At 38.2% G+C, this 22,928-nt stretch overlaps 1 protein-coding gene across 2 annotated transcripts in view; it reads left to right on the top strand.

Moving 5' to 3' along the window:
* Positions 1-22,928, top strand: part of KCNQ5 (potassium voltage-gated channel subfamily Q member 5) — a 532,023-nt gene that overhangs the window by 408,800 nt on the left and 100,295 nt on the right. For both annotated transcript variants that reach the window (XM_044254576.1, XM_044254585.1), the window contains exons 4-5: positions 18,229-18,404; positions 19,077-19,202. In XM_044254576.1, the coding sequence (XP_044110511.1) occupies positions 18,229-18,404; positions 19,077-19,202 (302 nt within the window). The remainder of the gene's footprint in view (positions 1-18,228; positions 18,405-19,076; positions 19,203-22,928) is intronic.

Here is a 22,928-nt window from a genome sequence, read left to right on the forward strand (position 1 = left end):
AGAGGGGGTTACAATTTGTAGCTTTGTTTTTGATTGGTTGTCAATTGTAGCTTAACCTGTTTCCCCCAGGAGGACTTTCCTCACCCCTTAACTAGGTAAACTGACTGCACTACACTTCTTGTTTTCCTCCTGTCATAGCATCCGTCACCCGAGATTGGGGCCACTCCATTCAGTGTCTTCTATGTCAACTGTCTTTTCTCCCTGTGTGGGCCAAAGGTATTTTCCTCAACCACCTCCACCCATGCCCTATCCATACCCTTTACTGTTATATACCCAGGTCCTCGAATTTTCTTGCCACAATAAATGAGTATTGAGGGAATAAAAAATTCAAAACATTGCCAGCTAGTAGACATTCGTATGCAAAACCTCAAACCCCATTGCACCCTCTACACACACAATGTGAGAACAATATGAAGAAATTAAAAAAAAAATGGGTGGCTGTTATCTAAGCAATGAATGCTAGAAAATAGTACCTTTGCCTTGGTTATCAGGAGGTTTCAGAAGAATAATTTTTGCCTGCATTTTTTTTTTTTTGTCTAATTGCTTCAGTTCCCTACTTTAATTTGGTCATGTGAATGTGCTGACATTTTTTTTTTAAGTGCGTATTTTGCCTGCTTGTATTCGTAGACAAGGCTCTTCTATTCCCATGCTGCCTTTTTCTCAATATTTTTACTCCTGCCTTTTGCAAAACGTTTTAAATATTTGATTTTAGCCCCTACCACAGACTCCAAATCTTTGTCTGGAATTTGGAGATCAAAGTGCTGTAGCTAATCCCCAGGACATTTGCCATCGTGTGACTTAAGAATTCATCTCTTATCAAGTTTCTGTGGTTTTTTGGAGTATTTACCGGTCATAATGTTAAAATGTGCACATCTGAAACTATTTTTGACTTACATTTTCTTGATACTTCTCCACAGTTGGTTTGTGGGAAAATATCCTGCTCCTGAATGGTATCGAACTCGGTCAAATCCTCTCCAGCCTCTTTATAAAGGATTCCTAGGTTATAGCATCACATGTTTTCAATAAACCCTGTTTTATTTTTAAACAGAGCATGTCTTATTCAAAAAGCTCATCACAGTAAGGAAGGAATTGATAATGAAAAGAAAGTGAGTCCAAAGTGGGATTTTCCCTCAGTGTTAGGATTTGTTAGGAGGCAATATGTTTTGCAATCTGAGCTGCAGCTTCCAGAGGTGGTCGCTGGGAATTCCAATTCTGTCTCTGGAAGTAACATTGTATTATCTTTTATGAGCCTCTCTGGAACGCTATTTCTTTCCTTTTAAGCTTGGATAAGAACTGCATATACTTTGTAAGGTTCATAACCAGTAACACATAAAAGCAAATGTGGAATTTTGAAGTTCTTAAAACTTCTTGTGTGGCGCCAATGAAGGCAAATTTGGCAAGGATTTTAAAATTAAAGATGGAACTTGGACATGTAATTATACAAGATCTATTCGGTTAATAACTCCTTTATAGATACAGATAGATGGACATCATAGATCTGTACATGGCACCAATTAGGATTTTCAAAATTATATTGAGATTCAGGTGTCTATTTGTGGCAGGTAGTTACTCAAATACACTCCTTTAAAGCACTATGTTTTCATTCTTCACAGAAGGAAAAGTCCATTTTCACACCCCAGTGTTTATCCCTAAGGATTATCCAGAAGCCTAAACTTTATCCATTTCTTATTTCTAAAAATAACAGATTGTGCATTGAAAAAGATTAAGAGAGCCAGGTGTACCAGGTAATTCTCAATTTCCCCAGATAATTTTTAGAATGAATTGCCATCCATAGGTGTCTTTTGCTTAGTGACATTTTAGCTGAAATGGCATCTCCATCTGCAAAATCCAAATAGCACGGTCTATTCAAAGAACTTCCTGAAGATATTCTTTCAAAAACTTTTAGTAGTAGGTGATGATTAATCACACCTGCTTGTCATCTGGAACTAGGGTATCGAGTTTCTCGAGAAAAGATTACAAATCCCAATACTAGCCATAACTGGCTGCCAAGATTCAGAGTCCGTATCATTCAACTGCTTAGAGTAAGTGCAAAAAGGGAGCATTGAAAGCTAGGATTTTGTTTTTACTCAATCAATTTAAACTGCAGTGGCATTGTTTGACTGATGTGTAAACATTCAGGTTAGGAAACTGAAAGAGCTACCTTAGCATTGGATTTCATCATAGGATGTTAGGGGGTTTCCAGCAGCAGTTTCAACTTTGATCATTCACTGGTGGGGATCCAAATCTTTTTTTAGACTTGTAGCCAAATCCTGGTGTGGGGCTCTGTTGAATTGAAACTGACTGCTGGTTGGGCATTTGGTATGCATGAGAGTAGGTACTAGGAGAACATTTTAAACATCTGAGGATATCAGCGTGGGGAAACTGCTGCTTCTAAAAGCCTTTCTCGTACTTTCTGTATCAAGGAACATAAGATAAAGCCATGGTGTCATTGCCTTAAAACATGTTCTGAACATCCAGAAGTACACGTGACTCTTCGTCTTTTGATTTATTAGGAGCTGATGGGATCGCACCTAAGTAATTTACTCAGGTTACTATGACGTGCCTTAACTAGGCTGTTTGCCTCCTACTCACTACAGTGGTTCTCAGAGGACAAATGCTTCTTTCCTGTTTTATAAATAACAGAAACACAGCTTCCTCACCTCCTCCAATCTGTACCTCATATATGAAATTAAATATTTGTAGTCACACTCTGAAGCAAAGTCTCAGTATATTACTAATATTGGATATTAGTCCTATAGCATGAAACACATGCGTGTGTGTACATGTGCTCATGCACGCGTGCACGCACGAGCACACACACACACACCTACTGCCTGACTCTGCAGCCTTGACCTTTCTCTCTGAACTCTAGCCTCATCTGTTGTCTACCAGATGTCTAGAAGGCATCTCAAAATTAACAAGGCCGAAACTGAACTGCCCATTTTACCCCTCAAATGGGCATCATTTCTGTTTTCCTACCCCAACCACAAGATTTCCCCATCTCAATAAATAGCACTTCATTAACTCAGTCACTCCGGCCAAAAACCCAAAAGTCACCCTCAGCCTCCCTTCTTTGTGTCATATCCCACCACCAACCCTTTAGCAAGTCTTGACATCCCTGTCTTCACCGCGTGTCCCAAGTCCAACTCCTTCTCAGCTCCTCCTCACTGAACCTTGCTCTTCTAAAACTGCCCTCCCTTTTGTCCAGACCATCATGTGGCTTATTAACTGGACTCTTACTTCCACTCTTGCCGTCCAGCCCCGTCTTGTTCCGTTTCCCAATGGCAGCCGGAACAATCTTGTAGAATACAAATGGGATCCTGCATTCTTCTGCCCCGAACCCATTCCCAACTCTAAGGATGTGTAAAGCTCTTGCCAAAGCCACCATGATCTGGCCAGGGCCCTCTCCCTTCCTCACTCCACTCAGACTAAGTTGACCTTTCTCTCTCCCCCTGAATCCAGGAACCATGCTTCTGCCTCATGGTCTTTACATTTTTCCCCCTGGAGTGCTTCCTCCTGGATAAGATCACGATCAGCCCTTCACTTCTTTAGATCAGGGCTCGAACGTCATCTCCTCAGAGAAGTCTTCCCTAGCCATCCCATCTGAAATAGCACTCCCTCTCCTCTATGTCTCCATCCCCTGCTCTGCTTCTTTTGTTTCTCGAGACACTTTGTTACTATCTGGCTTTGTATTCTGTACTTATTTACTTGCCTTATGGCCATCTACCCCAATAGAACATAAGCTCCTTGAAGGCAGAAAAACCTTCTGTTTCATTCACTGCTCTATCTCTAGAGCACGGCTTATAGCCGTCATGCAATAAAAATTATTTGTTGAATTAACTAGTACATGGATGAAATAACTGCTTTAACTATGAGAAAAATTACTATGAGAAAAATAATTTACCAAACAGTCCCACTACTGCATCACCATCCACGGTTTAATGTCCCAACAAAGAATGTGCCACTTAGAATTATAGGAACTTGGAGTTCCAAAGTTCCCTGGCCACTTTTCACTTCAATGCATCTCCCTTTGAAGATATGGAAACCAGCCCCAAGAGAGAAGAGGGGACAAAACTAGTTAATGGCAGAACTGATGGTTGAACTAGGTATAGATCACTTTTCTTTATGCTTTCACACTTTGTTCCGCACATCTCTGTTCCATTTGAGAGGTTAGAATGTTGTGTACATAGGCAAATATAATAGAACCACATATTTTAATTCTTCCTTGTCTTGCTGCTCTATTGGCAATAAAGCATCTGGCATATGATATATATAAGGCACTAAGAAATTACAAATTCATGCAGAAATGGTCCCACATGGATAGGACAGGTTGACCGTTCTGTTATATTCTGCTATCTGGTTGGGACAAGCTAAAACATACAAAATCGTTCATTATACGATTTGTGTTAAATTTATCTGAATGCCAACTGTTTGCAAGTCATTATATTCCCCATTCTTCTTTTTTTTTTTTTTTAAGATTTTATTTATTTATTTATGTGGAAGAGAGAGAGAGAGCAAGAGAGGGAACACAAGCAGGGGGAGTGGGAGAGGGAGAAGCAGGCTTCACATAGAGCAGGGAGCCAGATGTGGGTCTCTATCCCAGAACCCTGGGATCACAACCTGAGCGGAAGGCAGATGCTTAACAATTGAGCCACGCAGGTGCCCCAATATTCCCTGTTCTTAATAACACTACTTCTTTGAATTTCAGCTGTAGACTTTGGTTGGGTGCCTACATCTCTCTTTACCGGTGTCTTACTAGAGAAAAGTTATCAAAACAAAAGCATGGAACAAAATGGAAGCAGTTTGTAATAAGACATACATGCATTTGATTCTTGGCTCCATTTACAAGCTAAATGATCTTGGATAAGATTCTTGAACTTTCTTAGGAACAATTTATGATCTGTGGAAGTATGAATGTGTATATAAAATGCTTTTCTTTCATTTTTTTTAGAGATTTTATTTATTTATTTGACAGACAGAGACCACAAGTAGGCAGAGAGATAGGCAGAGAGAGAGGAAGGGAAGCAGGCTCCCCACTGAGCAGAGAGCCCAAGTCGGGGATCCATCCCCAGACCCTGGGATCATGAACTGAGTTGAAGGCAGAGGCTTTACTGAGCCACATAGGCGCCCCTAAAATACTTTTCTTTTAAAGTGAGGATCTAACATTGTGTCAGACACATAAAGGCAGACTCAGAGACTTATGTATATTATCTCATTTAATCCTCACAACAGCCATGTGAAGAAAATGGTTCTAGTCCTTGTTTACAGGTGAAGACTCCAAGCTTCAGCAAGACTAATAGACTTGAGGTTACACAGCTAGGAAAGGACAGAAACAGGAATACCTGAGCTCTCTCACACAAAGTTCACACTTACAACCTCTGTGCCTCCTTGGAGAGCCATTATAGAGAAGGGCTGGAATAGATTCTGTGTACCACGCACCACACATAGCCCCATGTCAGTAAATGTTGCCCTTTTTTCTTTTCTTTCCTGCCACTGATAAGTTACCTGGTCAATGTGCTGACCTTCCTGTGCCATAGCTTCTTCTTTTAAACAAATAGTTCTCCTTTTCTCATTACAAAAACAATGCATGCTTATTCTAGAGTATTTGGGAAAAAGAGATATGTATGAAGAAACTAAATTTTACACATAATCCTACCACCCAAAGATAATCCTTGCTAGCATGCAGGCATGGGTACTTACAGTATTTATTTTGATATATACTGTAAGAGCACAAAATCCTTTGAAGGCAAAATTGGGATCATCTATGTATCCTGCTATGTAATCACTTATTTACAAAATGATATATTGGAGAAGACATTTTCTCATCTAATAAATATTCTTCTAACACATGATGTTTTGTGATTACATAGTTATCCATGATACTACTACTACTAATAATAATAAATTAGATAAAATGTATTATGTGTTGGGGCGCCTGGGTGGCTCAGTGGGTTGAGGCCTCTGCCTTCAGCTCAGGTCATGATCTCAGGGTCCTGGGATCAAGCCCTGCAGGCCTGCTTCCTCCTCTCTCTGTCTCTGCCTGCCTCTCTGCCTACTTGTGATCTCTGTCTGTCAAATAAACAAATAAAAAATCTTTTTTAAAAATTTATTATGTATTAGCACTGTACTGAGATCTTTCGAATGCACCGACTTATTTTGCTCTCACAACAACTCTGTGAAATAGGTAATTTTATGATTCTCATTTTGCAGATAAAAAATGGAGGCAGAGGGTTGAGTAACTTCACCTGGGTAACCCAGATGATCAGAAGCAGAGCCAGGACAGGGGCTCAGCCACATGAGTGCATAGAGATTGCTCTGAATAGACAGACCATATCATTTTTGATAAATCCACTTTTATTAGAAATTTGGATTATATCTAATTTTTACATAGTTAATAGTAGTATAATAAGCATTCTTGTGCAAACCTGTATTGGTAACCACAATTTTTTCATTAGATTACATTCCTAGAAGCAAAACTACTGAAAAATAACAGGTTATGAGGAGTTAATACTTAGGGCAAATAATGCCAAAATTCTTTCCCCAAAGAGCTATACCATTTTATTCTAAGACAAAATGTCTATGAAAATGTTTTTCCTCTTTCTCATTGCCGGTATTGACTATTCATTTTATAAATTTTGTCAGTTTAATAGATTAAACTGGGGCCTGCTACCATTTTAAATTTCAAAGCAAGAACTTAGAGAGAACTTCTTCCCATATGTGTATCGGCCATTTTTACTTCTTCTTAAGGTAAATTTGTATTTGTACCTTCTGTCCAATTTTCTACCAAGATATTTTCTTATTCAGTTATTTTTATATTTTAAAGAATATCTTTTTCAGGTTTGGTTTTTTTTTTTTTGGATTTCAATCTATGTGGGGCTTTTTTTTAACATATGGAATTTTTAACTTTCATATATTCATACCTCAGCTTCTCCACTGCAAAATATGGGCTATTTAGCTGTATTATTCCTAAGGCTCTTGAAATAATAAAATATTCATCTGTTTCCTTGCTTACTATAAGCACATAACCCATCAAATAATCATCCTTCAAATAAGTGCTGAACACTTATGCTATGGTAGGTCCTGAGCTAGGTGCTGAGGTTACAAGGACAAATAAGTGTTTTCGCATGCTTTCAGTTTCTTAGAGTTCCTGGAAAAGACTAGCATGTAAACAGGCCACTGCTATGAAGGGTAGGAAGGGCTCAGGGTAGTACGTATCAGAGCTCTGAGCACTAATAGTGTGAAAGCAGCCTTCGGGGTGTGAGGGGGTGCTCCCCAGGCAGAGCGGGAGCATTTTCTATTTTTTCTTTTTTTTTTTTTTTTTTAAGATTTTACTTATTTATTTGACAGACAGAGATCACAAGCAGGCAGAGAGGCAAGCAGAGAGAGAGGAGGAAGCAGGCTCCCTGCTGAGCAGAGATCCTGATGCGGGGCTTGATCCCAGGACCTTGAGATCATGACCTGAGCCAAAGGCAGAGGCTTTAACTCACTGAGCCACCCAGGTGCCCAAGTCACTTTAACACTTTAATCTTGCATTAGAATATGAAATAGTTTAGGGGCGCCTGGGTGGCCCAGTCAGTTGGGTCTCTGTCTCTTGATTTTGGCTTGGGTCTTCATCTCAAGGTCATGGGATCGAGCCCCACGTGAGGCTGCACACTTAGTGGGGAGTCTGCTTGAGTTTCTCTCTCTTCCTCTCCCTCTGCCTCTCTGACTTGTGCTCTCTTTCTAAAATAAATAAATAAATCTTTAAAAAAAAGGAAAAAAAAAAGACTTCAAAATCGTTTTGAGGAAGGAAAGACAGAGTTTACTCCTGGCCTAGTTCAGTCCTAAAGACTAGGCCTCTGACCTGATCCAGGTCAGAGATGGAAAGGATGGCCAGGAGAGAGGCAGCATAGGCCTGAACTAGGGAGGAGACAAGATAAATGGGAAAAGGAAGGTCGAGGTGAGACATATTCTGGAGGCAGAATCTACAGAGCTGAACAGCTCAGTGGAAATGACATGAGTGAGGCAATAAAGAAGATGTGAATCTGTAAGCTTACTACGCAATATGTATCAGAACTCAGAGTTCTTTTCAACTGATAAATTTATTCTAAAACTTACCTGGAAAAATAAATAGGTTTAGAATAATTGATAAGTTTTCTTAAAAAAGGAATAACATTGAAGGGATTTTACACTAATGTCTAGTGTCACACTGATATAGGAATAGACAATAAAAGAGGGTAGAACCCAGAAACAGACTTCTCCATGAGCATATGGGGATATTCAGAAAAGGATAGATTTTTATTTAGGTAATATTGGAAAAATTGACTATTGTATTCAATAAAAAGTAAAATGAGTTCTTTACCTGACCACAGAAGACAGACAAATTCCATAGACATTAAAGATTATATAAGTTGCAGTAATGCTGGTTGTTATAGAGACCCTCATATTTCATTAACTTCTCAACATAAAAAAGTTTACTTCTTACTTGTTCGGTGAAGTTCAACTTACTTGTTCATTGAACTAGTTCCTTACTAGTTCAATGAAGGTACGTCTTGTTGGGGGTGGGATGTGTGGTAAAGGCTTTACTCAGGGCAGACATTCAGGAACCCAGGGTGACAAAGGCCCTGCCGTCTTTAGCATGTGGCTGCTAAGGACATGCGTCATAGCAACACCCAGGGGGCAGAAAGGAAAAGAGCGAGAGGGCATAAGGCTCTGTGCGTCCCCTCAGCCTGAAAGTAGCACATGTTATTTCCACTCACCTTCCGTTAGCTAGACTTAGTCCCATCACCCCACCCAGGGGCAAGCAGACCTGGAGAATGGTGTCCCTGGATGGGATGCCTCTTCCCAGGGATAGTTCTACACCTCCGAAAAGAAGCACGCAGCTGTGGCGGACAACTAGGTAACTTTGTCATGAAGACTATCCTGAATAGCAAAAGTGAATATGTTCACTAAAGGAGCATCTAAATACACCAAAATAAAATGTAAGAAAATACTTTTACACTCTTGGGCAATGTCTTTCTAGATGACTTGACTTCTTCGACTTCTAAATAACATGAAATACAGAATGAGTAAAGAAAAATAAGTGATGTTTTTGCCTATCATGTTGGCAAAGATTACAAATTTAGAATAGTCCGTGTAATACCTGAGAATGCTTAGAACAGTATCTGTCACACAGTAAACCATTACTGTGTTAGTTGTTACTATTGCTATTGTTATTCTTATCAGCATTACTTTGTATTAACAAGAGACAGAGAAACAATTTCTTTCTTTTTTTTAAGTTTTTTTTCTTTTCTTTTATTTATTTACTTGACAGAGAGACATAGCGAGAGAGGGAACACAAGCAGGGGGAGTGGGAGAGAGAGAAGCAGGTCCCGCTGTGCAAGGAGTCCAATGCGGGGCTCGATCCCAGGATTCTAGGACCATGACTTTTTTTGCTTATTTGACAGCTGAAGGCAGACGCTTAATGCCTGAGCCACCCAGGCTCCCCTGAAAAATAATTACTTTCCTACATTGTTAATAACAATTGATACCATCCTTTGGAGGGCACTTGGATATCAAAATGCAAAACGTGCCAACATTCAACCCAGCAATCCAATTCTCTAGGAATTTATCCTTAACCTACAAAAATATGTGTACTTACCTGTTCATTTCAGCATCGTTTTACAAGCAAAAATTCAAGCAACCTGAAATTCATTAATAATTGGCTAATTAAATAAATTTCCTTCCTGCCTTATACTACATATGTCTAGTGTTTTGATATTTTATAGCAGCTACTGTTTTATAATTTTAAAACATATATCTTACTTAAATCATCCAAAGTTTAACTTATAGTGAGGCCACTAAAATTTAGAACAAAAAAGGTAGTGGAAGAATATTTTATTTGTTGCATTTCTGTTTTTCCCAGAGATAACAAGATGAAATGAGTTTAAAGTGCAAGAGGGAAAATTATGTTAGCTGCCAGAGGAAACTTTCTGAGACTCTAACATAATTTACAAAAATTTAAATGCCGGAAGTCTCCAGACAGTTTCCAGGAATCAAGATGTACCCCCTTTGTGGTTTATCTTCATAGAATCCATCTATCCTTACAATCACTAGTTTGAAAGTGTTCAACCATGATTTGCTTAATCCATATGATTTAGTTCTTCCCATTATGATTTTAAATTAAGCCAGGTATGGTAAAATACAATTTCTAATAGATGTATTATGCCATGGAATTGTAGCAACAAAATATATCCCATCAAGTTCAGGTGTACAGTTCATCTTGCTTTTTTCTTTTAAGTCTTCTTTCAATTCCAGTTAATTTGTACAGTGTTATATTAGTTTCAAGTGTATAATATAGTAATTCAACAATTCCATACATCACACAGTGCTCGTCACAAGTACACTTCTTTTTTTAAGATATCTTGATTTTCTTTGTATTTTTTTTAAAGATTTTTATTTATTTATTTGACAGACCACAAGTAGACAGAAAGGCAGGCAGAGAGAGAGGAGGAAGCAGGCTCCCTGCTGAGCAGAGAGCCCGATGCGGGGCTCGATCCCAGGACCCTGGGATCATGACCTGAGCCGAAGGCAGAGGCTTTAACCCACTGAGCCACCCAGGCGCCCCACAAGTGCACTTCTTAATCTCATCTATTTCCCCTTTGCCCCCACCCACCTCACTCTGGTAACCATCAATTTGTTCTCTATAGTTAAGAATCTGTGTCCTGGTTTATCTGTCTGTCTCTCTCTCTGTGTCTCTGTCTCTCTCTTTTGTCCTTTGCTCATTTGTTTTGCTTCTTAAATTTCACATGGGAGTGAAATCGAATGGTATTTGTCTTTCTCTGACTGATTTCACTTAGCATTATACTCTCTGGCTTCATCTAGCTGATGGAGCTAGATCACGTGGTTGATCTTGCTTTAACCCAATCTTTGGGTCCATGTTAGGGTAGCCTCAGATATGAATCCGCCTTATAATGAGGGATTTTCAGTATTTCAGTGACTAATCCCTTTTACACAAAGTGCAAGGTGATCAATTTATATCGATTTTGCTGACTAAATAATACTGTGGAGTCTAACAATATACCCTTCTACGGTCCCTACGTGTCTTAAATTATCATTATACAATATTTACTTCATTAAAATCTTTGCAGTCTCCTCAAATCTCAAGAATTCATCCATAAATCATTCTAAGTGATTCACTAAGTATGTGAACCTTCTTCCTAGAACCATATTCCTTTATTTCACATTTCTAAGGGGCTGCTAGTAACCAATAACTATCTTCACTACTTCCCAACTTGTTCACATTTGTTTCCTTTGGGAGAAGTAGATTTTAAGAGCTCAGGATTATGTGCCTTTTTTCCATGCAATTTAGAGCTCCCCCTTGTTTATTAACAGTTCTATTTCTTTCTCTAGCCCATTTTCTCTCGATGTATCCATAAAAGTACCATCTGTTTTTAGTATCATTTTCTTTCTGCATTCTGCTGTCTCCTGAATGCTTCATGCGATAACAATTTATTCCTGCTTTATTATCCATTTGCTCTCACAGCCCACCCTCTTCTTCCTATCCCACTCCACCCACCGTCACCCTGGATTTTCCTCGTCCAAGGAATGGTATACCATTACTTTTGAGGGCACAACTTTGGAGCCAAGAAATGACCAGCTCAGCCACTTGGGATATTGGGCCTTGACTAGTTGATCACTGCACATCTTAGCTCTTTGTTTGCAAGAAGCAGATGGTCCTAATATTTTCTAGCTCATAGGAGTAAAGTTATGTACATTGGGGTTTCCCAGGGTGGCACTATAGACATTTGGAGTAGGTAATTCTTTTCTCTGGAAACTATTGTGGGCATTGTAGGATGTTTTGCAGCAACCTTTACCACTAGATGCCAATAGTAATCCCCTTTCCAATTAAGACAACCAAATGTGTCTCCAGACATGGCTGGATGTCCCCTGGGAGGCAAAATCATCCCCACTGATATATGTAAGGTATTTAGCACTATGCCTGGTACATGGTAGAGATTTAATATGTATTTGTGACAGGTTGATGATCTAGTGGATTAATGCATATTCATTTCTAATGCAAACATCTAATATAATATTTGACATTCAATTAACTGCTTAATGCATGAATGGATAAATAAGCGAATATGAAGCCAATAATTTTTGAGGGTTGTCTATAGTTTCTATAGAAACTATAGTTAGTATTTATACTAAATACTAAATACTTTATACTAAATACTTTAGTATTTATACTAAAATGTGGTACATGCACTTAAGACAAGGCTCCCCTCTTTAAAAAAACATTTTAGATGATTAATTGCACAGCTTAAGTTACTCTGCCCAGTTTTTCTCCAGCCTTATTGAGGTACAGTTGACATATAACAATTTAAGGTGTACAACATATTGATTTGATACATTTGTGTATTGCAACTGATCATTAGCTAACGCCTCCATCACATCACACAATTACCATTTCTACATTTAAGATATAGTCTCTTGGCAACTTCCCAGTATATAATACAGTATCATTAATTATAACCACCATCCTGTACATTAGATCCCCAGAACTTATTCATCCTATTACTGGAAGCTTATAATCTTTGACCAGCATCCCCAATTTCTCCCACCCCACAGCTCCTGCTAATCATAGTTTAGTCTCTGTTTCTAGGAGTCAACTTTTTTATATTTCACACAGAAGTGATGTAGTCTCTGTTTTTATGAGTTCAACTTTTTTAAAGATTTTTTTTTTTTAATTTGACAGACAGAGTTCACAAGTAGGCAGAAAGAGAGGAGGAAGCAGGCTCCCTGCTGAGCAGATAGCCCTATGTTGGGGCTTGATCCCAGGACCCTGGGATTATGACCTGAGCCAAAGGCAGAGGCTTTAATCCACTGAGCCACCCAGACACCCCTGAGTTCAACTTTTTTAGATTACACACATAAGTGATATACAGTATTTTTCTTTCTCTGTCTGGCTCATTTTAATTAACATGATACCCTCAAGGTTCATCCATGTTGTTGAAAACATTACAATTCTCTTCTTTCTCATGGCTGAAAAATATTCCACTATTTTTAATATTTTGAGGACCCTCTATACTGTTTTCCATAATGAACATACCAATGTACATTCCCACAGCAGGGCCCAAGGATTCCCTTTCCTTTACCTCCTCACCAGCATTTGTTATGTCTTTTCTTTTTTATAGTAGTTATTCTCACAGGGGTGAAGTAGTATCTCACTATGGTTTTGATTTGCATTATCTCATGATTAGTGATGTTGCGCTCCTTTTCATATCTGTTGACCATTTGTGGGTCTTGTTCGGAATAAGATCTATTCATTTCCTCTGCCCATTTTTTAAATTGAGTTATTTGTTATTTTACTATTTAGTTGTATGAATTACTTATATATTTTGAATATTAGCTCCTTATCAGATTAGCAATTTGCAAATATTTTCTCCTATGGTACATTGCCTTTCCATTTTGCTGCTGCTGCTTTCCTTTTCTATACAGAAGCTTTTTGGTTTGAGGTGGTCCCACTTGTTCATTTTTGCTTTTGTTGACTTTGTTTTTGGTTTCAAATCCAAAAAAACCACTGTCAAGATCAATGTCAAGGAACTTACTCTCTCTGTTTCCTTCTAGGACTTTCATGGAGTCAGGTATTACACTTACATCTTTAGTTGATTTTTGTGTATGGTATAAGACAGTGGTCCAGTTTCATTCTTTTGTATGTAGCTATCCAGTTTTCCCAACACATTTATTGATGAGATTATCTTTTCCCCATTGTATATTTCTGGCTCATTTGTCATTAATTGATCATGTATGCATGGGTTTATTTCTAGGCTTTCTATTCTGTTCCATTGATCTATGTGTCTATTTTATGATAATACCATGCAGGTTTGATTATTATAGCTTTGTAATATAGTTTGAAATCAAGGAGCCTGATGCCTCCAGCTTGTTCTTTTTTTCTCAAGATTGCTTTGGCTATTTGGTGTCTTTTGTGGTTCTATATGAATTTTGGAACAGTTTGTTCTATTTCTGTGGAGAATGCCGTTGGAATTTTGATAGAGTTTGCACTGAACCTGTACATTGCTTTGAGTAGTGTAGACATTTTAACAATATTCTTCCAGTCCATAAGCTTATTTTTCACTTATTTTTGTCTCTTTCATCAGTGTCTTATAGTTGTCCACCAAACAGATTTTTCACCCCCTTGGTTAAATTTATTCCTAAGAATTTTATTCTTTTTGATGCTATAGTAAAGAGGATTTTTTTTATTTGTCTTTTTCAGAGATCATTGTTAGTGTATAGAAACACAACTTATTTTTGTATATTGATTTTGTGTGCCACAACTTTACTTAGTTCATTTATTAGTTCCAATAATGTTTTGATGGAATCTTTAGAGTTTTCTGTATATAATATGTCATCTGCAAATAGTGATGGTTTTACTTCTTCCTTTCCAATTTGGATGCCTTTTATTTCTTTTTCTTGCTTAATTGCTCTGGCTAGGACTTTAGATACTATGCTGAATAAAAGTAGCAAGAGTGGGCATCCATATCTTACTCCTTATTTTAGAAAGAAAACTTTTATTTTTTATCATTGACTGATGTTAGCTATGGGGTTGTCATATGTGGTAAAATGGGTGATGGGGATGAAGGAGGGCACTTGTGATGATCACAGGGTGATACATGGCAGTGTTGAATCAGTATATTGTACACCTGAAACTAATATTACACTGTATTTTAACTGGAATTTAAATAAAAACTTCTAAGTATGCAAATATAATCCTTTGAGAGAAAGACTAAGATGGGCATTTCTTCCCTTTCCTTCTGCACTGAGCCCTCGAGTGGTAGCCACAGCGGTGCTCACACCCATTAAGAACTGCTTCTTTGTTTGCTATATAGTCTGGTGGATCTTGTAGATGCAATCCCCATTGGCTTTCAGAACAAGCTGTTTGGAAAGCTTGTCCCTCAAGTGGGAGTCTTAAAGTTAGGAGGCTAGATATGGGGTCCAAACCCTTAGCCTCTCAGGGAGAAGCTGGGATGTGGGAGTTACCTCCCATTTGTAGGACACTATGCTACAGGTGAGGTTTAAGGCAAAATTATGTCTCAGCCTTTCCTACCCATTTCAATGTGGGTATTTTCTTATCTGCCAGATGCTTAGGAGTCCCTCAGATGGTTTCTGGATTTCCTTCACAGGGAATTACTCCACGTGCAAGAGTTTATTCGGCGCATCGTTGGGAGGAAGGAAGCGCAGGAGTCTTTGAAGACTGCCCCTAGCTAATTTTATAAAAAGGAAATCTTAGTGATATTTATGCACTTTAATGGATGATAGCTATGAATTATTATGTTTCAGTAGAATTCAAGATGGAATATTGAAGTGATCCTTTGATTAAGAGTATTTCAGATTCTTTTTTTTTTTAAGATTTTATTTATTTATTTGATAGGAAGATAGAGAGCACAAGTAGGCAGAACAGCAGGCAGAGGGAGAAGGAGAAGCAGGCTCTCCGCTGAGCAGGGAGCCTGATACAGGCAGGGCTTGCTTGATCCCAGGACCCTAGGATCATGATGTGAGCCAAAGGCAGCTGCTCAACCGACTGAGCCACCCAGGCATCCCAAGAGTATTTCAGATTCTTATTCTAGTTATTAAGACACTGGTATGGTCAGAGAACAAAGCTCACACTACCTTGAGTGTTTAATCCAAATCCATTCTATAAATATTTATTGAGTGCTTACCATGTTTCAGGCACTCTTCGAGGTACTTGGGATACAACTATCCAACCTTAAGAGCCTCTGTTCTATAACGGACTACAAAAATAATAAATACATATATAAAAACAAAAGAGTAGTCATAACCTCTAAAATATTAGCCTGGGAAATATTCTAGCTGGTACTGACAGCGAAATTCAGTGGAGGACTGAAATCTAACCAGAAACATTTTTGTGACTGCATTCATCATTTGCCATTTGGTCGCTCATCTGTGATTTCATTTTCTCAAACTCCCAACTTTCTCGTCTGATCTGAATTACAATGAGGGTGTTAAAGCACATCTGTAGTTACCTTTGCCTATTTTGTGACTTCAGACGCTTAGATTATGATTCACAGTGTGCGTAATTTTTTAAATTGTCTCAAACAGGCAGTGTTGCTTTTACTTTGTCTCAGTTTTCTCTAATGAACGAACTTCATAGCTTCGTACATTTTGTACTGCAGTCTAACAGCATGGTGGCTGATTCTTTCACATTAATACAGTATGTGCTTTTTGCGCCTCCCTTTTCTCATCTGTAAAATGGGATCTGTAGAAGACCTAAGTAACACAGTTGTTATAAGGATGAAATAATTAACATTCATAAAAAAGACAGAACTAAAGAAAGTGCCAGGCACGCCAGTAAGTTTTAAGTGCTGTATTTTCTGCATCCCTATCAGTCATTTGCTTACTTCTCCTATCTCAAATATTTTAACATAGTTAATGGAGGATTGTTCCTTTTTCTTTCCTTTGTACACTTGTAATAAAGCAGGATTACAGTGAGAAATAAAAGCAAATACATATCTAGCAGGACCATATAAGAAATGTCTCTTTGTCTGTAAACTACTTGAGTCGGGAATAAATCCCTCCAAATGATGCAAACCAAGAGACATTTCATACTTAACTCTTCTCTAAAGTTTTTTTTTTTTTAATTTCAAAAGACATTTTCATTGTTATAAAATGTCATAGTACAGAAATTAGTAACTTAGTAAAAGTCCCTTTACCCACATACTCACCCCACTCTCTCTACCTCTAGAGAGAATTAGTGGTAATAATCTGTATATATTCTCACATGATTTTCCTGGTCATTATTTTTTATTAAAATAAGATCAAAAAATAAAATAAAATAAAATAAGATCATATTGCACATAGAGCTTTGCAACTGTCTTTTTATTCACTTAAAATATGTCTTTGGTGTCTGGGTCAACACATTTAATTCCTTCTCATTTCCAACAGCTGCAGAGAGCTGTTACTCAAGGATGTGCTTGTGGCTCTCTGTGTACCTACCCACAAAGTGGTTAAAGCCCTTCAGCTGACCCTTGTACCGCCAAACATTCCAAGTCCTGACCCAAAAGGGGCACCAGAAGAGCCATTCAATTATCTGCCCCGTCCACCCCCGGAGACCAGCCTTCTCTCAGTCCAGGGAGAAGGGCCGAGCTGGATGACAAATACCCATTCGTACGGCAGTTAATCCTGAGGATCACAGAAAAATTATAAACCCAGTGCCCTTGAAGTAGAACTCCTCTCTGGAGTGTGGATGCCCAGTCATGCGCAGCCCGCTTGCAGCAGGAGAGAAATTTTATTTGAGGATGTTAAGGCCAAGTTAACTTCTTTTAAAATTGCCATAGGAGGCCATTCATCCCTACTTCACTTCTCCCACTTCAAAGTCTTCTTCCCTTCACTCAGATATTTGCCCTTGGAGCAATTAAGGCCCCTTTTATCTTTTCTATACCTTCATTGGCCGCTCTGGTTCTTTTTCTTAGCTTACAAAAGAACAGATAGTTTTCAATATGTCTAAGTAAGTCAATTTATCTGTCAATTTGTCATATTTCGATATGGCAAATAAGTCAGATGTCAGTATGTCAGACATCAAATATCCATTACAGTGCAATGCAAAGTGAGTATAATTAATACTCTATTGTAACAAATGTGCTATTATTTGTGTACCAAACTTACACATTATTGACCGGCCAGGTATAAAGAGAGCTTAGAGTATCCAACTCAGCTGAGGCCTTTGTTAGACAGTATGTGAAGTCGCAGACTCCACAACACAAGGGAATTTTTGGCAGAAAGGAGTTCCAAGCTTCTTTGGCAAGAAAGCAAGAAATGTGATTATACCAAACAACACTTCTGTAGCCACACCGGCTAGGATGCCTCTGTGGCGTTCAGCAGGGGGATGCTGAGGACGGCAATGCTCATGAAACCGAGCCCAAATGGCCCTGGTGCTCCCTGGAACACCGAATTTTCCAAAGGCCACTGTCCATCTAGTTCTTCCAAGCTTCTGTAGCAAATGGTTCACAGTTGCATAGATAAAGCATCGACTAGCCAGAGGGTCAGAACCAAAGCAATACGTGAATCCCGTTTTCTGCTTCATCACTCTTCAGGTGGCCCGGAGCCTCAGTACCTCTGTTCCAGGCTGGGGCTCAAGATCTGTTTGTTTGTACCACAAAGTGGTCCAAGGGAACCTTTCTGAAACACTATTTTGAGCAAAAAAACTTCCATGTCCGGCTACTTATGGCTATTTCAACCTGTTTCTTTCAGATACCATTGTTCTTATCGCTTCAATAGCAGTTGTTTCTGCAAAAACTCAGGGTAATATTTTTGCCACGTCCGCACTCAGAAGTCTCCGTTTCCTACAGATCCTCCGCATGGTGCGCATGGACCGAAGGGGAGGCACTTGGAAATTACTAGGTTCAGTGGTTTATGCTCACAGCAAGGTAAGATTTGCTTTCTAAATTATAGAACAAGCCTTTGGAAACTTTTTCGTTGATTGCTGTGGAATATGTAATGAACCCATCAAGCAAACTTAGTCATTTCAGAAGCTGGTTAAAGCACAATGTATAATGGATTATTTAAAAGTCATCATACGGGTCCCAGAGGGAGGGGAATTAGGAGAAGGGGCAAAATAGGTGAAAGGGAGAGGGAGAGACAAGGTTGCAGTTATGGAAGGACTAAGTCACAGGAATCAAAGGCTGGGTAGAGGGATACTCAGTGATACTATAGCAGTGTTGTGTGGTGACAGAAGGTATTTACACTTGTGAGCACAGCATCACCTACAGAGATGTGGAATCACCTGAAACTGATGTAACATTGTGTGTCTATGTTACTCAAATAAAAAATAATGTTTTTCAAGTCCTCAAGCCTCCAATAAATTATAGTAAACCCATGTCTTTAGAACACTGTGCAACCAAAAAAAAGAATACTGTGCAACCATAAAAAAAAGCTGAGGAAGTTGTTCTGTTCCCTGAGACATCCTCTGAATAAAAAAGTAATATATATATAATAAATATCCAAAAAGTAATAAAATGAATACATAGTTTTTTTCCTTTTTCACAGTTTTTTTTTTTTTTTTTTAACCTCTAACAGTCTTTCATTCCTTTTATATCTAGGAATTAATCACAGCTTGGTACATAGGATTTTTGGTTCTTATTTTTTCATCTTTCCTTGTCTATCTTGTGGAAAAGGATGCCAATAAAGAGTTTTCTACATATGCAGATGCTCTCTGGTGGGGCACAGTAAGTATAAAAATCTGTTTTTATTTTTTGGATGTTGTGAAATGTCTCCTTTGAATACAGTGTAATGATTTCTATGAATCATTTATGAAAGGTCTCATAAAAAACATTAACTTCCAAAAGAGAGTTATGTGAAAATATACAGCACTGACTAAAATTGTCTAAAGAGTTTTCCCGTCTCTATGGCTCAACAAAATTAAGTTCTCTTATAAATCATCAGAAGTATTTCTTGAGTGCTAGATTGTTGCCAAAATAAGGGTACATTGTTTTTTTAAACTGTGATTAAAATCTTGATAGGGTTGTTTGTTTGTCTTTGTGGAGCACAGATTCTAAATGACCAATTTTGCATCCGTTTACCACTCATCAAAAAAGTTTTTTCTGAGGTTTAAAAAAAAAAGGAATAGTCGCTGAATGGAAGTTAAAGTAAAATTATGGAACAAGAAGTGAAAAAGAGAAAACTGATAACCATCTTTGAGGTCAGAGATCATAGACACTTAGTTTCAAATTTTTCCACTCAAAAGCGTGCTTTTCATTTAAATTGTTATTAAAGGATCATTTGCCAAACAGATATAAAAATCATGACTTCATACAGACCCGCTAAAGATTTTAACTCCTTTTTTAAAATTTGTTATTATTAATGAGGAAGCTAGTACAACATTACATCCAGTTCAAAGGACTGTCCAAAAAACAGAAACGTATAAAGATCAAAAATATTGAAATGAATTCAAATACAGGTAAAGCTGGCTTCTTCGTGGTGTGAGAGGGAAGTCAATTAAACCTCCCTAGACAGAATTTATTTACATGTCTATAGACAAGAATTATTTTGCAATGCTCCCAGTTATCTACAACTTACAGAGCTGCAAAATAGCTCAAAAGCCATGAAAAATGCAGAGCCCCATAAAGTCAGAAGTTGATAACCTGGAAAGGTGTGCTCCAAGCAAGGCATAGTTTTCCACTAAAGCAAAAATCTTGTCTGCATTGTAAAGAATTTATAAAACAGTCATTGAAACATGGGCCCTAATAAGATAAGAGAATGCTTTCTGTAATATATGAACTCTGTTTCTTTCTATTTTATTCCTTAAAGCATTCCAAAAGGGTGTTTTGTGAAAACATACAGCATTTATAATTGTCTAAATAGCTTCCCATCTCTTTGGCCCAACAAAATTAAGTTCTCTAATAAATCATCAGTAATATTTCTTGAGTGATAGGTTGTCACCAAAATTAAAATACATCCTTTACCTAAACTGTGGGCAAAATATTTATAAGTTGGGGGGGCACCTAGGTGGCTCAGTAGGTTAAGTGTCTGACTCTTTATTTCAGCTCCGATCTGATCTCAAGGTTATGAGTTCAAGCCCCACATTGGGCTTTACACTGGGCATGGAGCCTACTTAAAAAGTAAATATATATATTTATAAGTTGGTTGTTCACTTCGTGGAACATAGAGTTAAGTTTCCAATTCTTGCATTGTTCTGTTACTCATCAAAAGTGCATCAGTGGGAACTAGAACCTTTGTCAAGGACAAAGAAAACTTGTCAGGGCTTGTATTGAACAGAACTTGGTATATTTATTGGCCACACAGCAGCAGTAAAATGAATAAGAATCAGAAATAGCTTCACCTGAAGGTTAGGATTTTTTTCTTAAATTATCAGAGTCAGTGTCTTCAAGATTGTGTCATTAGGAACAAAGCAATCTAGTGGTGTATTAATTTGGTTCCCAGCTCCTTCCTCCTACCCCACAAGCATTAATGGACATTTTGAAAGGAGGAAGGAGGAAAACCTGAAAGAGAGCAGTCGTGTGACATTCTTGAAATACCTTTTATATGTAGAATGCAAGTGAAAATCTGTGACTCATTGTGTGATAAATTGTGTAAACAGAAAACAGGAGGCTTTTCTAGCCAGCAAGGGGAAGACAGTTCATTATCCCAGGCTTCAAAGGAACAATTTGAATTTAAGTTTAGTTTCTGTTTTTCCTTGATAATTCTGACATACTTAAATGCTTGCAACATTCAGGTGCACCTGTACCATTGAGATGCAGTCCTTGGTGAGTTCATCCTGGCAGCTCTTTATCCTTCTTTCCAATAGTCTTCCTTTTGTCCTTATTACTAATCAGAATTGCTATATTGTATGTAAAACAGTGTGTGGGAAACTCTTAATGTACTGCTCACTTAGTCACAGGCTTATTTCTTTTGCCAGAATAACCCACGTAACAGGTTTCAAAGGTCATATCTTTGACTTTCAGAGGGGAAGTAACATATTTTCATTGATTGCCATTTTCAGTAGTGATATTCTGACTGAAGCTTAACCTGTACTTAACGGGTTCTTTGAATGGCCTAATTATTTCAACATTTAAATTTTTTTAAAAATCTGGTCTTGAATAATCTTCTAAGATGTCAAGCTTCTAGGAAAAGGCCTGTTGGTCCACAGTGGGTTTGTTGATATTAACTGAGTCATTAATGAAATTGTCTGAAGCCTAAAAATATACAAAAAAACAAACAAAAGTGCTTATTATCTCTATCTTTTTTAAGATTTTATTTATTTATTTCACAGAGAGAGAACACAAACAGGGGGAGCTGGCAGGCAGAGGGAGAGAGAGATGCAGGCAGAGGGAGAGGGAGAAGCAGGCTCCCCGCTGGGCAGGGAGCTGGAAGCAGGGCTCCATCCCAGGACCCTGGGATCATGACCTGAGCTGAAGGCAGAGGTTTGACTGACTGAGCCACCCAGGCACCCCTATTTCTATTCCTTATAAGAAGAACATATACTGGGTCTCCAATATGAAATAAAATAAATTTAGAACATCATACCTTTTATTATATATTGTTCAAGACCTTAGTAAAATATGTGGCTGGATACTTTCTAGTTAAAATTGCCCATGTTGCACATAATGGACACCTTGCTAACTATGGAAGTACCCAGAATTAACAGAGAAATGAAAGCACCGTGAACTAGTGTTTCTAAGTGTTGGACTTCAGTTCAAAAAAAAAAAAAAAATAGGAGATTCTCTTCATTAAGAAAGCCCAAATTATTGGGGCACCTGAGTGGCTGCCTCTCTGCCTCTCTGCCTACTTGTGATCTCTCTTCTCTCTGTCAAATAAATAAAAAATCTTTAAAAAAAAAAAAAAAGAAAGCCCAAATTATTGACATTAAGTATCAAAATGCAGTTTGTGGCTTGTGGGTACAATATTTCAGTGAATTCTGAATCGTTAATTATTAATATCCTTTTGTTAAGAAAATATCGAGGACTATCCCCAAAACCCACTTTGGGAGGGATTCATGTGTGATCCGCACTATCAAAAGCCAGTAACAATTCAAACAGCTCTGATCCCTGAAGACAATTCTGTACCACCTAGTTTGTTAAATAAGTGGAATAATCAGTATTAAGGGCCTGGTACTAAGACCACAGCCAGTGCCCAATCAAAGATGGTAGCCACTGTTGGCAAAAACATTTCGTTATGGATGTTAGATGGAAGCACCTTTGTAACAGAAGGAACAAAGGGCTCTTTACTTCATGGAAGACTCACAGCTTACACACAAAAGGGACTTGGGAATTGGGGATTAGAATGAAAAGATGTTCTGGGTTCTGAAGGGACGTTCGTGACAGAAGTAGAAGAAGGTCAAGGGGAAACAACTCGTGGCTGAAGCCCTGGCAGCTACAGGAAAAGAGGATCTTCATTTGTTGGGCAGAGCTCCATTTGATGTTACTTCCTATTATATTTTCCTCCTTTTTGGTTGC

The sequence above is a fragment of the Neovison vison genome, chromosome 1 (genome assembly GCF_020171115.1).
Source record: "Neovison vison isolate M4711 chromosome 1, ASM_NN_V1, whole genome shotgun sequence".
Classification (NCBI taxonomy): domain Eukaryota; kingdom Metazoa; phylum Chordata; class Mammalia; order Carnivora; family Mustelidae; genus Neogale; species Neogale vison.